This window comes from Calidris pugnax, unplaced genomic scaffold, assembly GCF_001431845.1.
Source record: "Calidris pugnax isolate Ruff unplaced genomic scaffold, ASM143184v1 scaffold44, whole genome shotgun sequence".
In the NCBI taxonomy this organism is placed as follows: Eukaryota; Metazoa; Chordata; class Aves; order Charadriiformes; family Scolopacidae; genus Calidris; species Calidris pugnax.
The window spans coordinates 27390692-27406329 of NW_015094506.1; the positions used below are offsets into that span (position 1 = coordinate 27390692).

At 45.1% G+C, this 15638-nt stretch overlaps 1 protein-coding gene across 3 annotated transcripts; it reads left to right on the plus strand.

Moving 5' to 3' along the window:
- The first annotated feature begins 279 nt into the window (after positions 1-279).
- Positions 280-15535, plus strand: PRICKLE1 (prickle homolog 1). Of its 3 annotated transcripts, none has more exons than XM_014964141.1 (8): positions 280-371; positions 6124-6303; positions 8550-8663; positions 9500-9637; positions 10271-10474; positions 11028-11214; positions 11355-12218; positions 13285-15535. In XM_014964141.1, the coding sequence occupies exons 2-8, from the start codon at positions 6184-6186 to the stop codon at positions 14142-14144; spliced, it is 2487 nt and encodes an 828-aa protein (XP_014819627.1). In that variant the 5' UTR covers positions 280-371; positions 6124-6183; the 3' UTR covers positions 14145-15535. The 3 variants fall into 3 exon arrangements, with proteins under 3 accessions (XP_014819627.1, XP_014819625.1, XP_014819626.1); XM_014964139.1 differs by having other exon boundaries at positions 322-412; XM_014964140.1 differs by lacking the exon at positions 280-371 and adding an exon at positions 463-594.
- Positions 15536-15638: the final 103 nt, after the last annotated feature.

Consider the following 15638-nt stretch of genomic DNA (forward strand, 5'->3'; position numbering starts at 1 on the left):
GGAGGGGAGATGGCTGGTGGGAGAAATTGCTCCCGCCGCCGGACGGAGGAGCGGTGAGGGTCGCCGAGGCCGCTCTCCCGCCCCCGCCGGGGGCTGCTGGGGGTAGGGAGGAGCTGCCGGTGCCGGCCCGGGATGCGCTCGGGGAGGAGCGCTGGGGAGGCTGCCCCCTCCCCGGCCTGCGGCCCCGGGGGAGGGGGATGGCGGGGGGGCGGCGCAGGTAGCTCTCCCAGCGGGCGGGACGAGGAGGGGAAGCGGCAGGGCAGGGCAGGGCAGGACAAGGCAGGAGGAGCCCCCCCGCTGCCGCCGCCCCCTTCCTCGGCGGGGCCGTGCCTAGCGCTGGCCGCTCCTCCGCAGCCGCGGTCCGGGCCGAGGTGAGCGGCGCCCCGGGGATGCCGCGTCCCGCCGGAGCCGGGTGAGCGGCGGGAGGGCTCCTCGCCGGGTCTCTTGGTCTTTGCAGCCCCGGGAGCGGCGGGGAAAAGGGACTTGATCTGAAAGGGCGAGTGCAGCCCGGGGGGCGCGGGGTCGGGTCCGCGGCGGGCAGCGCCTGTCCCGGCTCGGCCGGCTGCCGGGCCGCCCCTTCGGAGCTGCCAAGAGGTAACGTGCGGGTGCTTGCGGGCCATCTCCCTCCCGGCCGGTCCGGAGAGGCTGGGGGGCGCCGGGGTGGGGGGACTCGGGGGGCTGGGGACACCCCTGACCCACCGCGACGTCCTGTAAACTTGAGCAGGACGGGGGAAGCCGCGGCTCTCCTCGGGAGAGCTCTGCCGGCTGAAGAAGGCACCGTCCCCGGTGTCTGGTCCCTGCGAGGAGCGCGTACGGCTCCGCCTGTCAGAATAAACCGGGCTACGCGCGGAATTGTGCTTTTACAGCTCCGGTCTTGTGACTTATTGAACACTTTCTTGAAGTGTTTTCTCTGGAAACTTGTCTCAAACGAGGGCTGTGAGCCCTAACAAAGAAGGGTGTTGTTCGGGAGCCAACAGGTGACGGGGGTGAAACCTGAGTCTGTGTGTACATTGGAGTAAAGTCTGGCTGCTGTTTAAAATAGAATTTAAAAAAAAAAAGTCAATGGGAGACTGTAAAAGGCAAGGTTTCTTTCTTTCTAAATCTGTACCCCCTCTTCAGGAGAGGGAAGGGGGAAGCGGCCGTGAGAATCCCGCTCCCTGGGCTGGAGGTTTGGTCCTTGCCCGTGTCTCCGGCAGCGCCACAGGGCGCCGGGCACAGCGCATCCCCAGCGGCTGCGTGGGCGTGGGGCGACGCTTTGTCACGCTGCTTCCTCCTTTTGTTAGCGCAGGTAGCCTGGCCTTACGGCACGGCTTGTCAAAAGAAAATACCCCGAGAAGGAGCCTTCGACTTCCAGCTGGAAGAGCGACTTATGTGCTAGATGAGGAAAGCTGTGCACTCTGCTGTCGGTTCTTGTACGCTGGCTGACAAAAGGGGAAAAAAAAAAAAAAAGTTCTTGTTTTACTTGTAGGGTTCATCTAAATGTCTGTTGAACGAAGAAATATACAGGCTTTCTTCCTCCTTACTCTCTGGGTAATTCAGTTACTCGATGGACCCAACAGCTAAAGAAGTCGCTGTGTGCGGGTGCTGAGACAAATTCTGCTCATCAGCTCCGGGTCCAGATTTCCCCGGGACAGAGCTATCGATCTGTCTGTAAATAACGTTGTCTTGTACTGTGGGTAGGGGAGTTTCTGATCATTTGCTGCCCAGGGAGGTGGTGGAGTCCCCTTCCTTGGAGATTTTCAAGACCCGCCTGGGTGCAGTCCTGAGTAACATGCTCTAGCTCTAGGCAATCCTGCTTCAGCAGGGGAGTTGGACTAGATGATCTCTATGGTCCCTTCCAACTCTAAAATTCAGTGAAATTCAGTGAAATTCCAGTGAAAATAAGTTATTTTATGGTGGCTTATTGCTTCTGTATTACACCCTTCCTCTTCTAATGTAGTTATCATGCACCAGGGATTAAACAAGCAGGTGAATGGGCTGGCCATGCTAATCTTAACTCGTTGAGCCTTCATTGTGAATGGATGCATGTGATATGCATCTTGTATCCCCTATAGCCTTGTTAACAAGCCTCCTAACAAAAAAGTTGTTAAACAATTTGCCCTGCAGGACAGAGTAAAACAGCAGGGGATGGGCAAGGAGATGTTTGTCTGACTGTGCTCACAAATCATGACCTCTTCTATCTGGTCAGGGGTGAACATAATCAGTGAGCTGGAAATCCTTCGTACGGAGTTCTGCAATAGCTTTGCCCTGAGTTTGATATCCTCATGTTTTATGTACCCGTTGGTTTGTAATTAGGAATATAGTTTGTTTTCGCTTCTAAGAACTTTTTCATAATCTAGTCAGTTTAATACATTAACAGAAAAAAAAAAAACACCCTATGAATTGCTTTTCTTTTTAAATCAAATTTAGCTGTTTAATCCAATTCTGTTATTCATAGTTGTCAAGCTGCCAGTGAAATACCTCCTTGTTAGGCTATGTAGCTTTTTTTGAGAGGTAGTATTTTGAGCCGAGCAGAAACCTCAAAATGTTCCACAAACTTTTAAGAAAGCAAAACAAAACATCCTTGCTGTGTTTTGTAGATGTCATGGCAGGAGTAGAAAGACCACCTTTCTACTCATCCCTCAGAAAGCATGTATTTTTTCAGCTGTTGTTTATATTCATTTGAATCCTCCTTAGGATGTAATCATTTTAAACAGCTCACTTTGAAGGAGGAGTGCAGTTGGGGGGCGGGGAGGAAGAACCCTGTCGTTTTAAAATGCAAACCAAATTACATTTGAGCAGGAGAGGAAGGAGAACTCCTAAACAAGCAATTGCTAAAATAGTTGTGCAGATAGCCTGCTGTTAAGCTGGGCTGGTTTAGAAACCTCACGCTCAGCAACACCACCATATTTGTGACATGGCCGTATTGATAGATGGTGTCCTGTCAGCCGTTTTATAGCTGGTTTGGCATTAGCTCTATGGCAGCGTTTTTCTTTTAAAGTGAATTCTGTCCTTTGAGTAATCTCGGCTCATTGAGATTTATGAACCTCGCTTTAAACATTTCCAATTGCCTTATCTGGGGAGGAGCACCCTGACTGTAAAGTTGCATTTTACAGTTGGAGGTGGGGTGCATTTTTCTTTTATTCCCGACCAGCCATACTTTCAACCTGTCCTGGATCACCGGGAGATCAGGTCTGTGGTTTTAACTTGTTGGAGTTGGAGCGTGTGCTGTCTGAAACGGATGGGCCAGAGGTTGCCCTGGCAGGATCAGTCTCTGTGGAAAAGCAGCGTGGTCTCTCTGGTACTAACGCTTTGTCTTCCTTTGGAATTAGGCAACACTCCTGTGCTTACACACCTTTGCTAGAGTTGGAATCCCAACATTAGCCAGCGCTGCGTTTCGCCACGTAGAAGTAACATGTAGCCTTAGCCATCAGAGATCCTCAGGAAAGTTAACAAGCCCGCATGCGTTCAGATTTTGGGTTGTTTCCTTGTCTTTCAAGGAAAGAAAGTCAATCAGAGAAGTTATTCTTCGACCTTACTGAGAGAGGTTTTTGAGCAATCAGTATGAAGCAATTACTCAATCACCCGTGTGCTTGTGGGCGCTGGGTGTTGTGTGAGCGTGAGCTGGACGGAGCACACCCCACTCTGGTGCCCGGGGGCTGGCAGAGCTGAACCCATCCCTCTGCCTAAACTGCATTTCAGATCTGCTGCCTGTGGTGTGGTTGAGGTCTAAGGAAATGTTGGCAAGGGGGTTTAATCTCGTGACTCCTTTTACTCCTGGGTTATCGGGCAGGAGTCAGTTCTTTCTTGCAAAGTGACAGTCTGACCAACACATGTGCTTGTGTTGCAATGCCTGAGGAATTGGAAGTACCAGCGTAGGCGTCAGCGAGTGGCACATCATTGGAAACCAGGTATCTACCTCTCTCTGAAGGGAAACTGTAAAACAGTTCATCTGCTGCTAAGATCATCTTGGAAGGACTTGGGCTTCTCAATGATACTCATAGTGATTTTATACTTAAGAATTATTTGGGTGTAGATGACGCAGAACACGAGCTGCCAACCTGGGCATCTCCATCTGTCTGCAAGAGTGAGAACTCTTGCCTTTTCTGCTAGCAGTGATTTTTTTAACTGCATCTCAGTATTCCTCCATCCCTCCTCCCTGCCCCCCAGTTTTATACAAACAATAACAAAAGCCATGGTTGACTTCACTTCCACTAGAACGTGAAAAGGGTAAACAGTTTTGCGTCGCTTGTCTTATTATCTGTTTCTGAAGGAAATTCATTCAGGGGATCTAGTATGTACCAGGATGTCTGTCTTTATATTTTAAATACACAGGATTGAGCTTCTAGGACTGAGTTTAGTTTTACTCGCCTTTCTTGACAGAGGTTGTAATATGGTGATGGTAAGCTCAGAAGCTGTTTTGCTAACCTTCAGTTGTTCAGCTAGAGTAAGATCTCAGAAATCTGCCTGACAGCTGACAAGCTTTGTGGAAACAGACTGGGGAGGGGGGCAGGTTTGCTTGCCCCATCAAATATTAAATTAATCTTTTATTACATTGTGGTTATGCAGTGTAACAGAAGTGTGTTGGCATCTTAGCCGCGCACCAAAAATAGTGCATGTGTTTTCAAACCAGAAGTTCTTGGAGGAAAGTTAACAAACAAGTCAACTTTTTTGAGCACTCGCCCAGTGGAGGAGTTAAGTAATCCCAACTGTTTTTATTGGGTGTGGGAATGTATAGACTTATTGAAAACGGGGTTAGATAGACTGTGTAATACCAAATACCATCATTTTTCCAAGCTTGCAGCTTTGGATGCACGTGGCCACTTTTTATGGAGCAGGTTTGGGTTTACGTGTGGAATCAACAGAGCCTGGCACTAGCCAGTGCCTCACGCCCAAAGAAGGATAAAGTCCTGTTGAGAAGCTGGCAGAATGCTTGGGTACGCGCTCGTAAATCTGTCTTCCACCTGTGATCTAGCAGCAACTTCTTTTCTGTAAAATGGTGATGTTGAGACTGAAAATGCAATGTGGGACCCACCGGAAGTTTTTAGATTGCTCTCCCTTTTAGACCCCCCAGAAAGATTATACGTTGAGGAGATTACAAATTTCTACATCTTAGATCTAGCACTGACAAGACTGCATCTGTGTTTAGATGGATAGTGAAAGAACTGCCTAAACGGGGAGGGCACAGGTCATGTGTAATGTTGTACTGTAAAAGCAAGCTTGTTCCTAACTCCAGCTGTCATGGTGTGTGTCATGGTAGGATACATCCTCTCTGCTTTTGGTTATCTGTATTTCATTGAAATTCCTAGGAACTAGTTCCTAATTCACTGAATTTCCTGATAACTTCTGCTAGAATTCATGTAAAATATTTATCTTAATAAGCTTTTTACTGCAGAATGCTACAGATGTTGGTGAGAGCTGCCTTTGCCAGTTGTTACTCAAAATGATCCCACTGATGTTAAGCTTTGCAGGCTTCGTGAATCAACAGAAGCATCTCCCTGTAGGAGACGCTTAACAGAACAATCACGATGTATTTTACAGAGCCTAATCTGGCATAATTGGGTTTCAGATATTTACTGGATCAACGCCCTTCCGCTCCAATAAGGCTAAAACAAAGTTCTCAGAGGAATCCAGCAGATGCTCACTGCTCTGTGACTACCTCATGGAAAACAGGATGCTACTTGCACAACTGTCTTTCCCCAACAATTGCTTTAGGTTTTGACAAGTGGTTGTCATGTCTTTTTTGTTTGTTACTGGATTGGTGTGGTGGCAATAACTTCAGGAAGAGCTCGTGCCATTCCTTTTGTTAATACCTGCTCAATGAGTCTTTCCTAGATATGTATCCTACATAAAACCTGTGATGTGAAACAAGCAGCAGTGTAAAAGATGACAAGGGTTAATACTGAAATACACCGTGGTTGCCAAACATGGTAGTGTGTGTCTAGTTTTCTTTTTCTTGAGTAGTTTTATTTTTATAACTCTCTTAAGCACCTTCAAATTGCTTGTAGCAAGTTGTAATGATCCTTCAATCATTTATTGTTCTGGGCAATACAAAGAATACTAAACTGTTGCAAGATCATTTATGCTGATAATTAGTCGTTGCATGTTCAAATTTATTAAAGCTCTGTTAATCTCTTCCTCCAGATCAATTGCTTGATGAACTGCAGCTGAAATATTTAACGCTTCACACTTACGCCATTGAGGATGGAGCCCAAAGCCAACAATCTCGTTTTCGGGTGTCAGCGAAGCTCAACGTCTGACGATGACTCTGGCTGTGCCTTGGAGGAATATGCCTGGGTCCCCCCGGGCCTCAGACCGGAGCAGGTAACAACTGTACCTCTACATTTTTCAAATAAGCCTTGTAAGGACTCTCTGAGGGAGCGATACGCTGCCTCCAAGAGTCTACGTAAATCCCTATAATGTATGAAACTTAAATTTGTCGAGACCACTTCTTGTTTTGCTTCCTATTCCAATGAGGCTGTGTTTGGGGAGCTTAAAATCCTGAACACCAGGGAGTTTCAAAAAATAGTTCACAGTCAAGATTTTTCAATAAATATGTGCAGCAGAGATATGTATTGTCAAGTCTAAAAGCAGTGTAGAAATTTGCTTCCTCTTTGAAATAAGTTATTAGGTTAAATTAAAGCCCGTTGGCATACCTCGTGGCATTGTGCTACTGGCCAATGCTTCACTGCAGTTGTACAACTCTTTAAATAATTAGGCATTTGACATATAGAACATGTATGTTACTGAAGGGAAGTGTTCTGTCACTGTGACAAGTTGTAATGTATTTTACGCTTGTTTAAATAGTTGTACGCCTGCCATTTGTTCATGCCAGGATTCCTCTTGTGCAGTCTCTGGAGCTGACACTCGTGGGTTGGTTGGACTGTTCCTTCCCCTCTCCCTTTTCTTCTTTATCACCAGAACGGAAATAAACGCAGAGTTACTGATGAGCACGTTGCTGTGGGAGATCACAATGAACCCCTTGGGGTATTCATGTACTTGATGATATTGCAACTGTGCTGAAGCTGTGAGCTCGGTGACAGCCAGAACTTGGGCTTCAGTGTGAAATGGACAGAGCGCCTTTGTAGCATCTGCTAACGGAGGCAGAGCTACCCCCCTTCTGCTGGCAGGCTAATATGGTCCCGAGTTCTAAGGGTGCAGAAGATGTCTCCTTTTCCCTGTGCAGAGATTTTTCTTAATCATGAATAAAGTAAAAAGTCAGCAGGAATGGCAAATAATGGGCTATTTTTAGGGAAACTTTTTATTACTTACTTAAGCATGTATAAGAATCCTGATGAATCAGACCTTAAAGCAAACAGCAAGCTAACATTCTGCCAGAACAATTAAAGGCCCTAAAATATCCTCATAATCCAGCTAGCTCAAACTCACTAACGATTCTTTTTTTTCCAAGAAGAATGACTTATTTTGAGAACAGTGCAATAAACTTGAGAAGAGGGCATAAAGCATCTTGAAAGCCTCACTTCTTACTGCAAGTTGTTATCTTCTCGTGCAGCTTCTTGAAATGCAGTTGGTGGTCAGGGGCCTTACAGCAGACTTGTGATGTTTAAATTTTGGTTAGATGAAGACCAAGTCATATTTCGTGCAACCTTTCCCATATAATTTTGATTGCTTCCTGAGTCAAGTGACTGATTACTGCTTCTTTTTCATCTGTCTTGCACAGTAATAAGCTGTTGACCTGAGCATTATTTAAATCTGGATGGCAAGTAATATTTTTGCCAGTAGTTGGCTCTTATTTACAGCCCCAGGCCTCGTGACAAGCTGGAAGCTGCAAAGGAAAAACTATAAATCTGTAGCTGTTCCACAAAAATATTTTTTGCCATTGGGCTTTGTCATAGTGTTCATTACAGCTTTCCTGTCATAATTTTCTTCTGAAAAAAAAAAAGGGTGAAGATTGATAGATGTGGACACCTAATATTGATTTCTTTATCAAAAACATGCAGCCTGTGAAAATTTCATAGCTAATTTGCATCTGATTGAAACGTGGCTGGATCCAGCCTCCTCCCGAGGGAAGGATGTTTCCACCTTCTTACCAAAGCCGACATGGAAGCAATGAAAGCTGATGCTTTGGGTGAACCTGATCAGCAGGAGACTACAAAACAGCTTTTGTCTCAACAATGTGTAAAATGCAGAGAGCAAATTAAATTTGTTTATATAGCGGCTGTTTTCTGGAAAGCTTCATGCCTTCCTTGTGTGGTAAATTGCAGAGGGAAACTTGGAATTTCCACGGGGTTGTTGACCAGCCCTGAAGGGGGTGGGAATAATGAGAACATTAAATGTGCATAATTTATGATGTCCCCCCCACCCCCCCCTAATTGTCACTGCAAATTGCATTCCAGAAAAGCAATTCAGCAGCTGGGTGCTAGTTTTATCAGAGACAATTCGGGTTTGCTGAGCTGGTTCATCCGGGGCTCGTATTTTCAGCGCAAACCCTGTCACGGCTCTAATGTAGCGTGACCTTCTTCCCTGGTAAACGAGGGCTGAGACACGACGGTAGCTGGAGGAGGTTGGAGGAGGTGTGTGTCTGAAGGCTTTGTGTTCCTCCCGGGCAGGTCCAGCTGTATTTCTCCTGCCTGCCAGACGAGAAGGTCCCGTACGTTAACAGCCCTGGAGAGAAACACCGCATCAAACAGCTTCTCTACCAGCTGCCGCCCCACGACAACGAGGTAAACACAGAATTTAGGACACACTGTCAGAGCCTTTGGGTGGCTTTTAGGTGGAGAATGACCTACCTGTGTGTTCAGGACAGGCCTGAACGGTGGCCTGTGGTGGTGGCATCTGACCTGTGCAGCAGCGCGGTGCGCACACTGCGCCCATTGTTCGGCCGCCCGGTGGGCCGCTGGGCGGATAAGGGCTGTCTGGGAGGACACTGCCTTTGCTTGTCGGGGGGAGGCTGCTGTCGCTGCCATAAACTTAACACAAGTGGGTTTTATAGTGTTTGCAGCCACCCACCAATTACCAGGAGCCTACAAATTCCTGGAATTGCATTGTAGCGCACACACAAAAAAGGGATGCTTTGTGATAGTAAAAGGTTTGCATCTCAGATATGCAGTGTAATTTGGGAGCAGACGTGGAAATAACAAACAAGGCCTTTGTAAGGAAAGGAGGCGGGGGTGTCAATACTTAAGATCTTGTGTGTGCTGCAATACTTAGTGGTGGGCACTTAACCATAAATCTTAAGGACAATGTTGTGGCTGATTTAGGTTCCTTCCATTATTTTAGGGTAGCAGCAGGTTTTGCCTTGGCTTTTTCAAATCTTATTTCTTGTCTAGGCAACTTCTTGGGTTAGAATGGTGGGTTGTTTGTTTTTTTTCCTGTGTACTACTTCTGTATTATGCCATATTAGCTAAATATTAAGATGGTAGAGAAGACAAACTGGCAAAGCTTAATGATGTTTGCCAGCGTGCCTGATGAATTTCTTGCACGTGTGTGCTTACTACGTAACCTGTTACTTTTAAAAGCTCAGTACCTAAAATAAGTTCTCCTGTGTTTTCACTGGAAGGTGAGATACTGCCAGTCTTTAAGTGAAGAAGAAAAGAAGGAGCTGCAGATGTTCAGTTCTCAGCGCAAAAAGGAGGCGCTCGGCCGAGGCACCATCAAGCTGCTCTCGAGAGCGGTGATGCACGCCGTCTGCGAACAGGTAACACGGCTGGTGCCACAAGCCAACCAGTGGGCTGGACAAAACTCCAGTCCATTTCAGTTTTACTGTAGTAAAACTACAGTATCTCAATAGGACATGTAAGCTTATCTCTGTCTGAACACAAAAAAAACAAACCCAAAGGAGTATTTTTTGAAACTGCATGTAAATAGAAAGAAGGTAGTGCTTGCTTAAGCAAGGTACAATCATAGAATCATAGAATGGTTAGGGTTGGAAGAGACCTCAAAGATCATCTAGTTCCAATCCCCCTGCCATGGGCAGGGACACCTCCCACAAGAGCAGGTTGCTCAAGGCCACAATCTTTGATACCAAGAATGAACTGAATCTTTGATATCTTTTCCTACTGAAAAAAAAAGCTGCTGACTCATACTAAAGTAATGACAGATGAAAAATGAACAGATACTTAAGAATGTTATTATGTACAAAAGAAACTTCATGAAAGGTTTCTTGATGCACAGAATTTGTCTAGACCAAAATTGAGACTACTTTTTTCCCCCTTGTCAGAATTTTGGAATAAAAACCTGCATATTGAGTTTGTTGTTTGACTTTAGCTTAAAAGCCAAAAGCTAGTAGTTTGAGGTGGGAAGTCTGTTCACTTACTGCTTTTTTCCCTAGTGTGGTACAAAAGTAAATGGTGGTGAAGTTGCAGTTTTTGCCTCAAGAGCTGGGCCCGGGGTGTGCTGGCATCCCTCGTGTTTCGTGTGCTTCACCTGTAACGAGCTGCTCGTTGACCTTATCTACTTCTACCAAGATGGGAAAATTCACTGCGGCAGACACCACGCTGAACTTCTCAAGCCTCGATGTTCAGCCTGCGATGAGGTAAATAATTCACATTTTACAGTCAATCTACACTCTTGTTCAGTTAACGAACTGCATCACTTGGGTAATTACTAACTTCAGATACATTCCCTTCATAAGTAAGCACTCCGGTGCGTGGCTGTGTTTGAAAGCTGAGAGTGGTCTTTGATTTCTTGTCATATTGACAATATTGCAAGCAACATGATGGTATTTGGAAAGCACATACCTGTTTGTATTTAGAATTGAATCTCGTAGATTGAATTAGAAGAAGGATCTGTACAAATATTCCAAAATACCATCCTGATAGCAGCTTCATTAATTGTTGAGTTCTTAGGTTCTCATTCAATTTTTGGCTTTTAAAAAGTACAGGTTTTCTTAATTCTTTGCTGTTTGAGGAAAGACTAGAATGCCACAGCTGCTATGGGAGATTGTTGTCTCTATCTTTGTATTCAAAAGGCAACTAAATTAAAAATAAATCTAGTGTGTGAACTGCACAAAGAGGATGTTTTGCTCTGAGTCGCAAGGTGAGGCCTTGGCTGCTTTGACTAAAAGTTCACTTTTTATTTCTGAAAAGATCATTTTTGCTGATGAGTGTACGGAAGCTGAGGGTCGCCACTGGCACATGAAGCACTTCTGCTGCCTTGAGTGTGAAACGATCCTGGGTGGACAGAGATACATCATGAAGGACGGGCGACCATTCTGCTGTAACTGTTTTGAGTCCCTCTATGCGGAATACTGCGAGACCTGCGGGGAACACATTGGTAAGGATGTCCTTTCCAAGCATTAAGCTTGCAAATTAAGGGAAAGCCCATTTATGAAATTATTTCACGTTCCAGAAGTAGGGATTCTGCAAGTAATTTTTTAGATAAACCCAAAGCATTGCATTTTCTCCCCTTTGCAGGTGTTGACCACGCTCAGATGACCTATGATGGACAGCACTGGCATGCCACAGAGACTTGCTTTTCTTGCGCTCAGTGCAAGACCTCTTTGCTTGGCTGCCCTTTCCTTCCAAAGCAGGGGCAGATTTACTGTTCAAAAACCTGCAGCTTGGGAGAGGACGTTCATGCCTCCGACTCTTCTGATTCCGCGTTTCAGTCTGCTCGATCCAGGGATTCCAGGAGGAGCGTCCGCATGGGGAAAAGCAGCCGCTCGGCCGACCAGTGCCGCCAGTCTCTCCTCCTGTCCCCGGCCCTCAATTACAAATTCCCTGGCCTGTCAGACAACGCCGATGATACTCTTTCTCGTAAGCTGGAGGACTTAAGCCTTTCAAGGGAAGAGGCGAGCTTTGTCAATGAAGACTTCTGGAAAGGAAGAGTAGAGCAAGAAATGCCTGAGGACCCTGAAGAATGGGCTGAACATGAAGACTACATGACTCAACTTCTTCTGAAGTTCGGCGATAAAAGCCTCTTCCAGCAGCCCGCTGAAGTAGACATTAGATCAAGCGAACACTGGATTTCTGACAGCATGGTCAAGAGCAAGTTGGACTTGAAAAAGAATAATCCCAGCCTAGCAAGTAAGAAGTATCAAGCAGACATGTACTGGGCCCAGTCGCAAGATGGTTTGGGTGACTCTGCCTATGGCAGCCACCCGGGCCCTGCCAGCAGCAGGAAAATCCAGGAGCTAGACATGGAACATGGGGCGTCAGGATACAAGCATGACCAAGCGCCGTGGTATGGAGGTTCACTTGAGTGTTTGTCTGACCTGAAACAGCAAGAACAGAGTGTTCGAGACTCAATGGATTCGTTGGCTTTGTCTAACATAACAGGTAACGGGGGAAAAAAAGACTGGTTTTGATGGAGAGGTCAACCAAAGCATGTGTGGTTGCAGGAACTTTTGGAACCTTTCATAGCTGTGATTTCTAAAAAGCTTTAGTAGCAAGAGATCTGTGAAATGCTTCAGGTAGTTTCCTGATTTGCTTGCAAAAATCTGTAGAAAATCTGAAAGGATGATGGTAACCTTCGTAGCCTTAGGAAATGGAGGGTTATGAGATTATCTTTCTCCATTGACTAATGAGAAACTGATCATCATCCACTTCTGTGAACCTCCTTGTCAAACGTGACTGAAATTAGCCAAAGGGATAAAAGTCAGAGATGTAAGGGTCCCTCTGTGCGTGCATGTGTGTCTCTTAACCTTTCTTTCCTGTTTTAAAAGTTGTCCTCTCCTCTTCTACACTCTTTCCCTTCTGTAACCCAAATTATTGTAGCTACACTAATGAAGGAACTGATGAGGGGAGCTTGGTTTGGGGGGGGGCGGGGAGACGGGACGGGATGGGAGGAGGAAGAACTGGAGGTGTTGCACCTGGGAAGGTCACAGGGTAGATAACTCTGTTGTTGTGGGAATGAAGGGCCATTGGACACAGACCTGGAGTAAAGCTGCCCAGCTTACTGCTGGTGATTTTTGGAGGGTGAGGATCCTTCTTTGTGAGGCAGTTAAGAACTGGCTTTCCTGTCGCAACAGCTGGAATATTGAATTTAGCGATACCAGAAACATGAAATATTTTAGCCTTAAAAATGACAAGCATGGACTGAAGAATAATTTTAAGTAATTCTTTTTTCCAAGAGGCCTAGCTCTAAAATTTTTAACTCATTACACTTCTTCCGCTCTTGATGTCCAAATGTTAGCTAATTCCTTGACAATCAGAGCTAATATTTAAATATTTTAAGTCAAAACGAAACTTATTCTTCTATGAAGCTACTCCTTTTGGTGACAGTTATAAAAAAAACATGAATAAGGTCTGCTGTACTGGAAAGAAATATTTAATATTGTTATAATACTTATCTCTTTGATAGTCCCCTCATTTTCTTTTCCTCCTTTCTCCATTCCCACCACAGGGGCTTCGATGGATGGAGAAGGCAAACCACGGCCATCTCTCTACTCTTTGCAAACTTTCCAAGAGCTGGAGGTAGAGGACTGTGAGAAAATGAGCAACATGGGAACCCTGAATTCTTCAATGCTCCACCGGAGCACAGAGTCCTTGAAGAGCCTGAGCTCAGAGTTGTGTCAGGAAAAGGTCTTGCCAGAGGAAAAGCCAGTGCATGTGCCCGTTCTGAGAAGATCTAAATCCCAGTCTCGACCGCAGCAAGTGAAGTTTTCAGATGATGTTATTGATAATGGGAGTTACGAGAACGTTGAAATACGGCAGCCCCCCATGAGTGAAAGGACTCGTAGGCGCGTTTACCATTTTGAAGAGCGTGGCAATCGGCCTTCCCACCATCGCAGAAGAAGTAGGAAGTCTCGTTCAGATAATGCACTTAACTTGGCCGCAGAAAGAAGATGCTCTCCCAGGGAGAGATTTCGTTATTACTCCCCTCAGGATCATGAGAAATTTATTCAAAATAGAAGCTCACGTGAGATTCGGGCATACATTCAAAACGCGGAGCTGTATGGACCATATGCCCATACGAGGTCCGATTACGCACTGCGCAACCAGATGGTTGACAAATTTTTTGGGTTGTACGGTGAGGAAGATGACTCCTGGTGCTCGACTTCATCCTCATCATCCGATTCTGAAGAGGAAGGGTATTTTCTAGGACAGCCCATCCCCCAGCCACGGTCCCTGAGATACCCATACTACACAGATGACCTTTCTAGTCCAACTACTGCGTTATCATCTAGTTCTCAGTTTGGACAAAGGACAACCAAATCAAAGAAGAAGAGGGGACACAAAGGAAAAAATTGCATCATTTCTTAATTTGTTTTAACGCTCGGGAAGACCAGTCAACTCCATAGCTACAGTCTGAACCACGTCTTTTTATATTAATAATTGTACTTAGGCAAGTTGCTGAGGTTCTTAATGCTTTGCCAGTGTAAATGATAACCCTGCCAGAGTTTACATTGTACAAGTAACATTCGGAAATGTCCCCGTGCCAAATGATGACCCGCTCAGATATTGCTGGGTTTACAAACTATCTTTCAGCTGTCAAAAGGCAGTTACTGCAGTTCTTGACACAGACTTTTTGTAGGCGTTTTATTTTACGCTCTCTCCTCGCCTGTGCTGAATTATCTCAGAGGGGGGGTTCAACAAAGATCAGTAAATACAGTTGAGGGTCCTGTGCCGTAGCTCTACCCGCACAAGGTGATCTTTGACTTTTTCCTCTTACCGTCAGGAAAAAGAAGGCTCTGTTCTGTGCCCTTTCTCCATTGGCAAAGCTCACTCTTCCTCTTTTAAGTTTCCTTACAAAAAACTGGATTTTGGTGGGTTTTTTTTTCTTAAATCTGGAAAAACACTCCTTTTCCAAAGAGTCCACTGTTAAGGAGGCTTGAGGCCTTGATGTATCCTAAGGAGGCGGTAAATGGTTTATACATTGAATTTCCATGTTCTTCCCTCCACAGTTTTTTAAGAATTCCCTGCCTCTGTAAGGGTTTAGGGGTTTTTTTAATGCCTGTTTTAAGGAAGATATTAGTTCAGCTGCTGGAATTGGGACTTGGCTGCCAATGAGTGATGATGCCAGCAGTGAGCGAGAGGGAGAGCGGCGGCGGTGGCCTTTGCTCGGGCACGTAACCCCCCATTTAAGTCAATGAATCTACTTACGTAACGAATACTTTCATAAGGGCTTAAAGGATTAGGCTCCAGAATCACGTCTTTGCAAATGCATTATCCAGGTTTTAAAAATGTATTCGCTGCAATTCTAAATAAATAAAAAAACCACATTGATATTTATAATGTAGTATTTCATAGGCTTAAATGTATTCATAATTTAACAGTGCAAATACTAATGTACATATTGTACAGTTAAAATTTTAAAAGCTGAATATTTTTATATCCCTGAATTTGAAGAAGTTTGTTACAATATCAAACTAGATTTGTTAGGGGTTTAACAGCAGCATTATGGATGAAAAATTGCTTGTATTTTAGTCAGGGGTTTTAAGTCGAAAAATACTGAAAAATGTTTAGTGCAAAACCAGCTTAATTTTGTCTACTAGGTATGAAAAGCTCTGTATGCATGGTGGGGCTATGTAAATACTCTCTAAACTATGGCCCTCTTAATCTTGCAAGTGTTATTTATGGGTCAAGCAAAATGTAAACTATATAAATGTAAAAACCACGCAAGCCTGGAATATATCAGTACAACAAATATGCAACTCCTGTGGATGTGGATTTATTTTTTTTAATTCTTGTTACTGTTCCCTACGTTTCCCAAAAATAGTTTCTGAATTTTGCCTACATCAGGAAGGAGAGATGCTG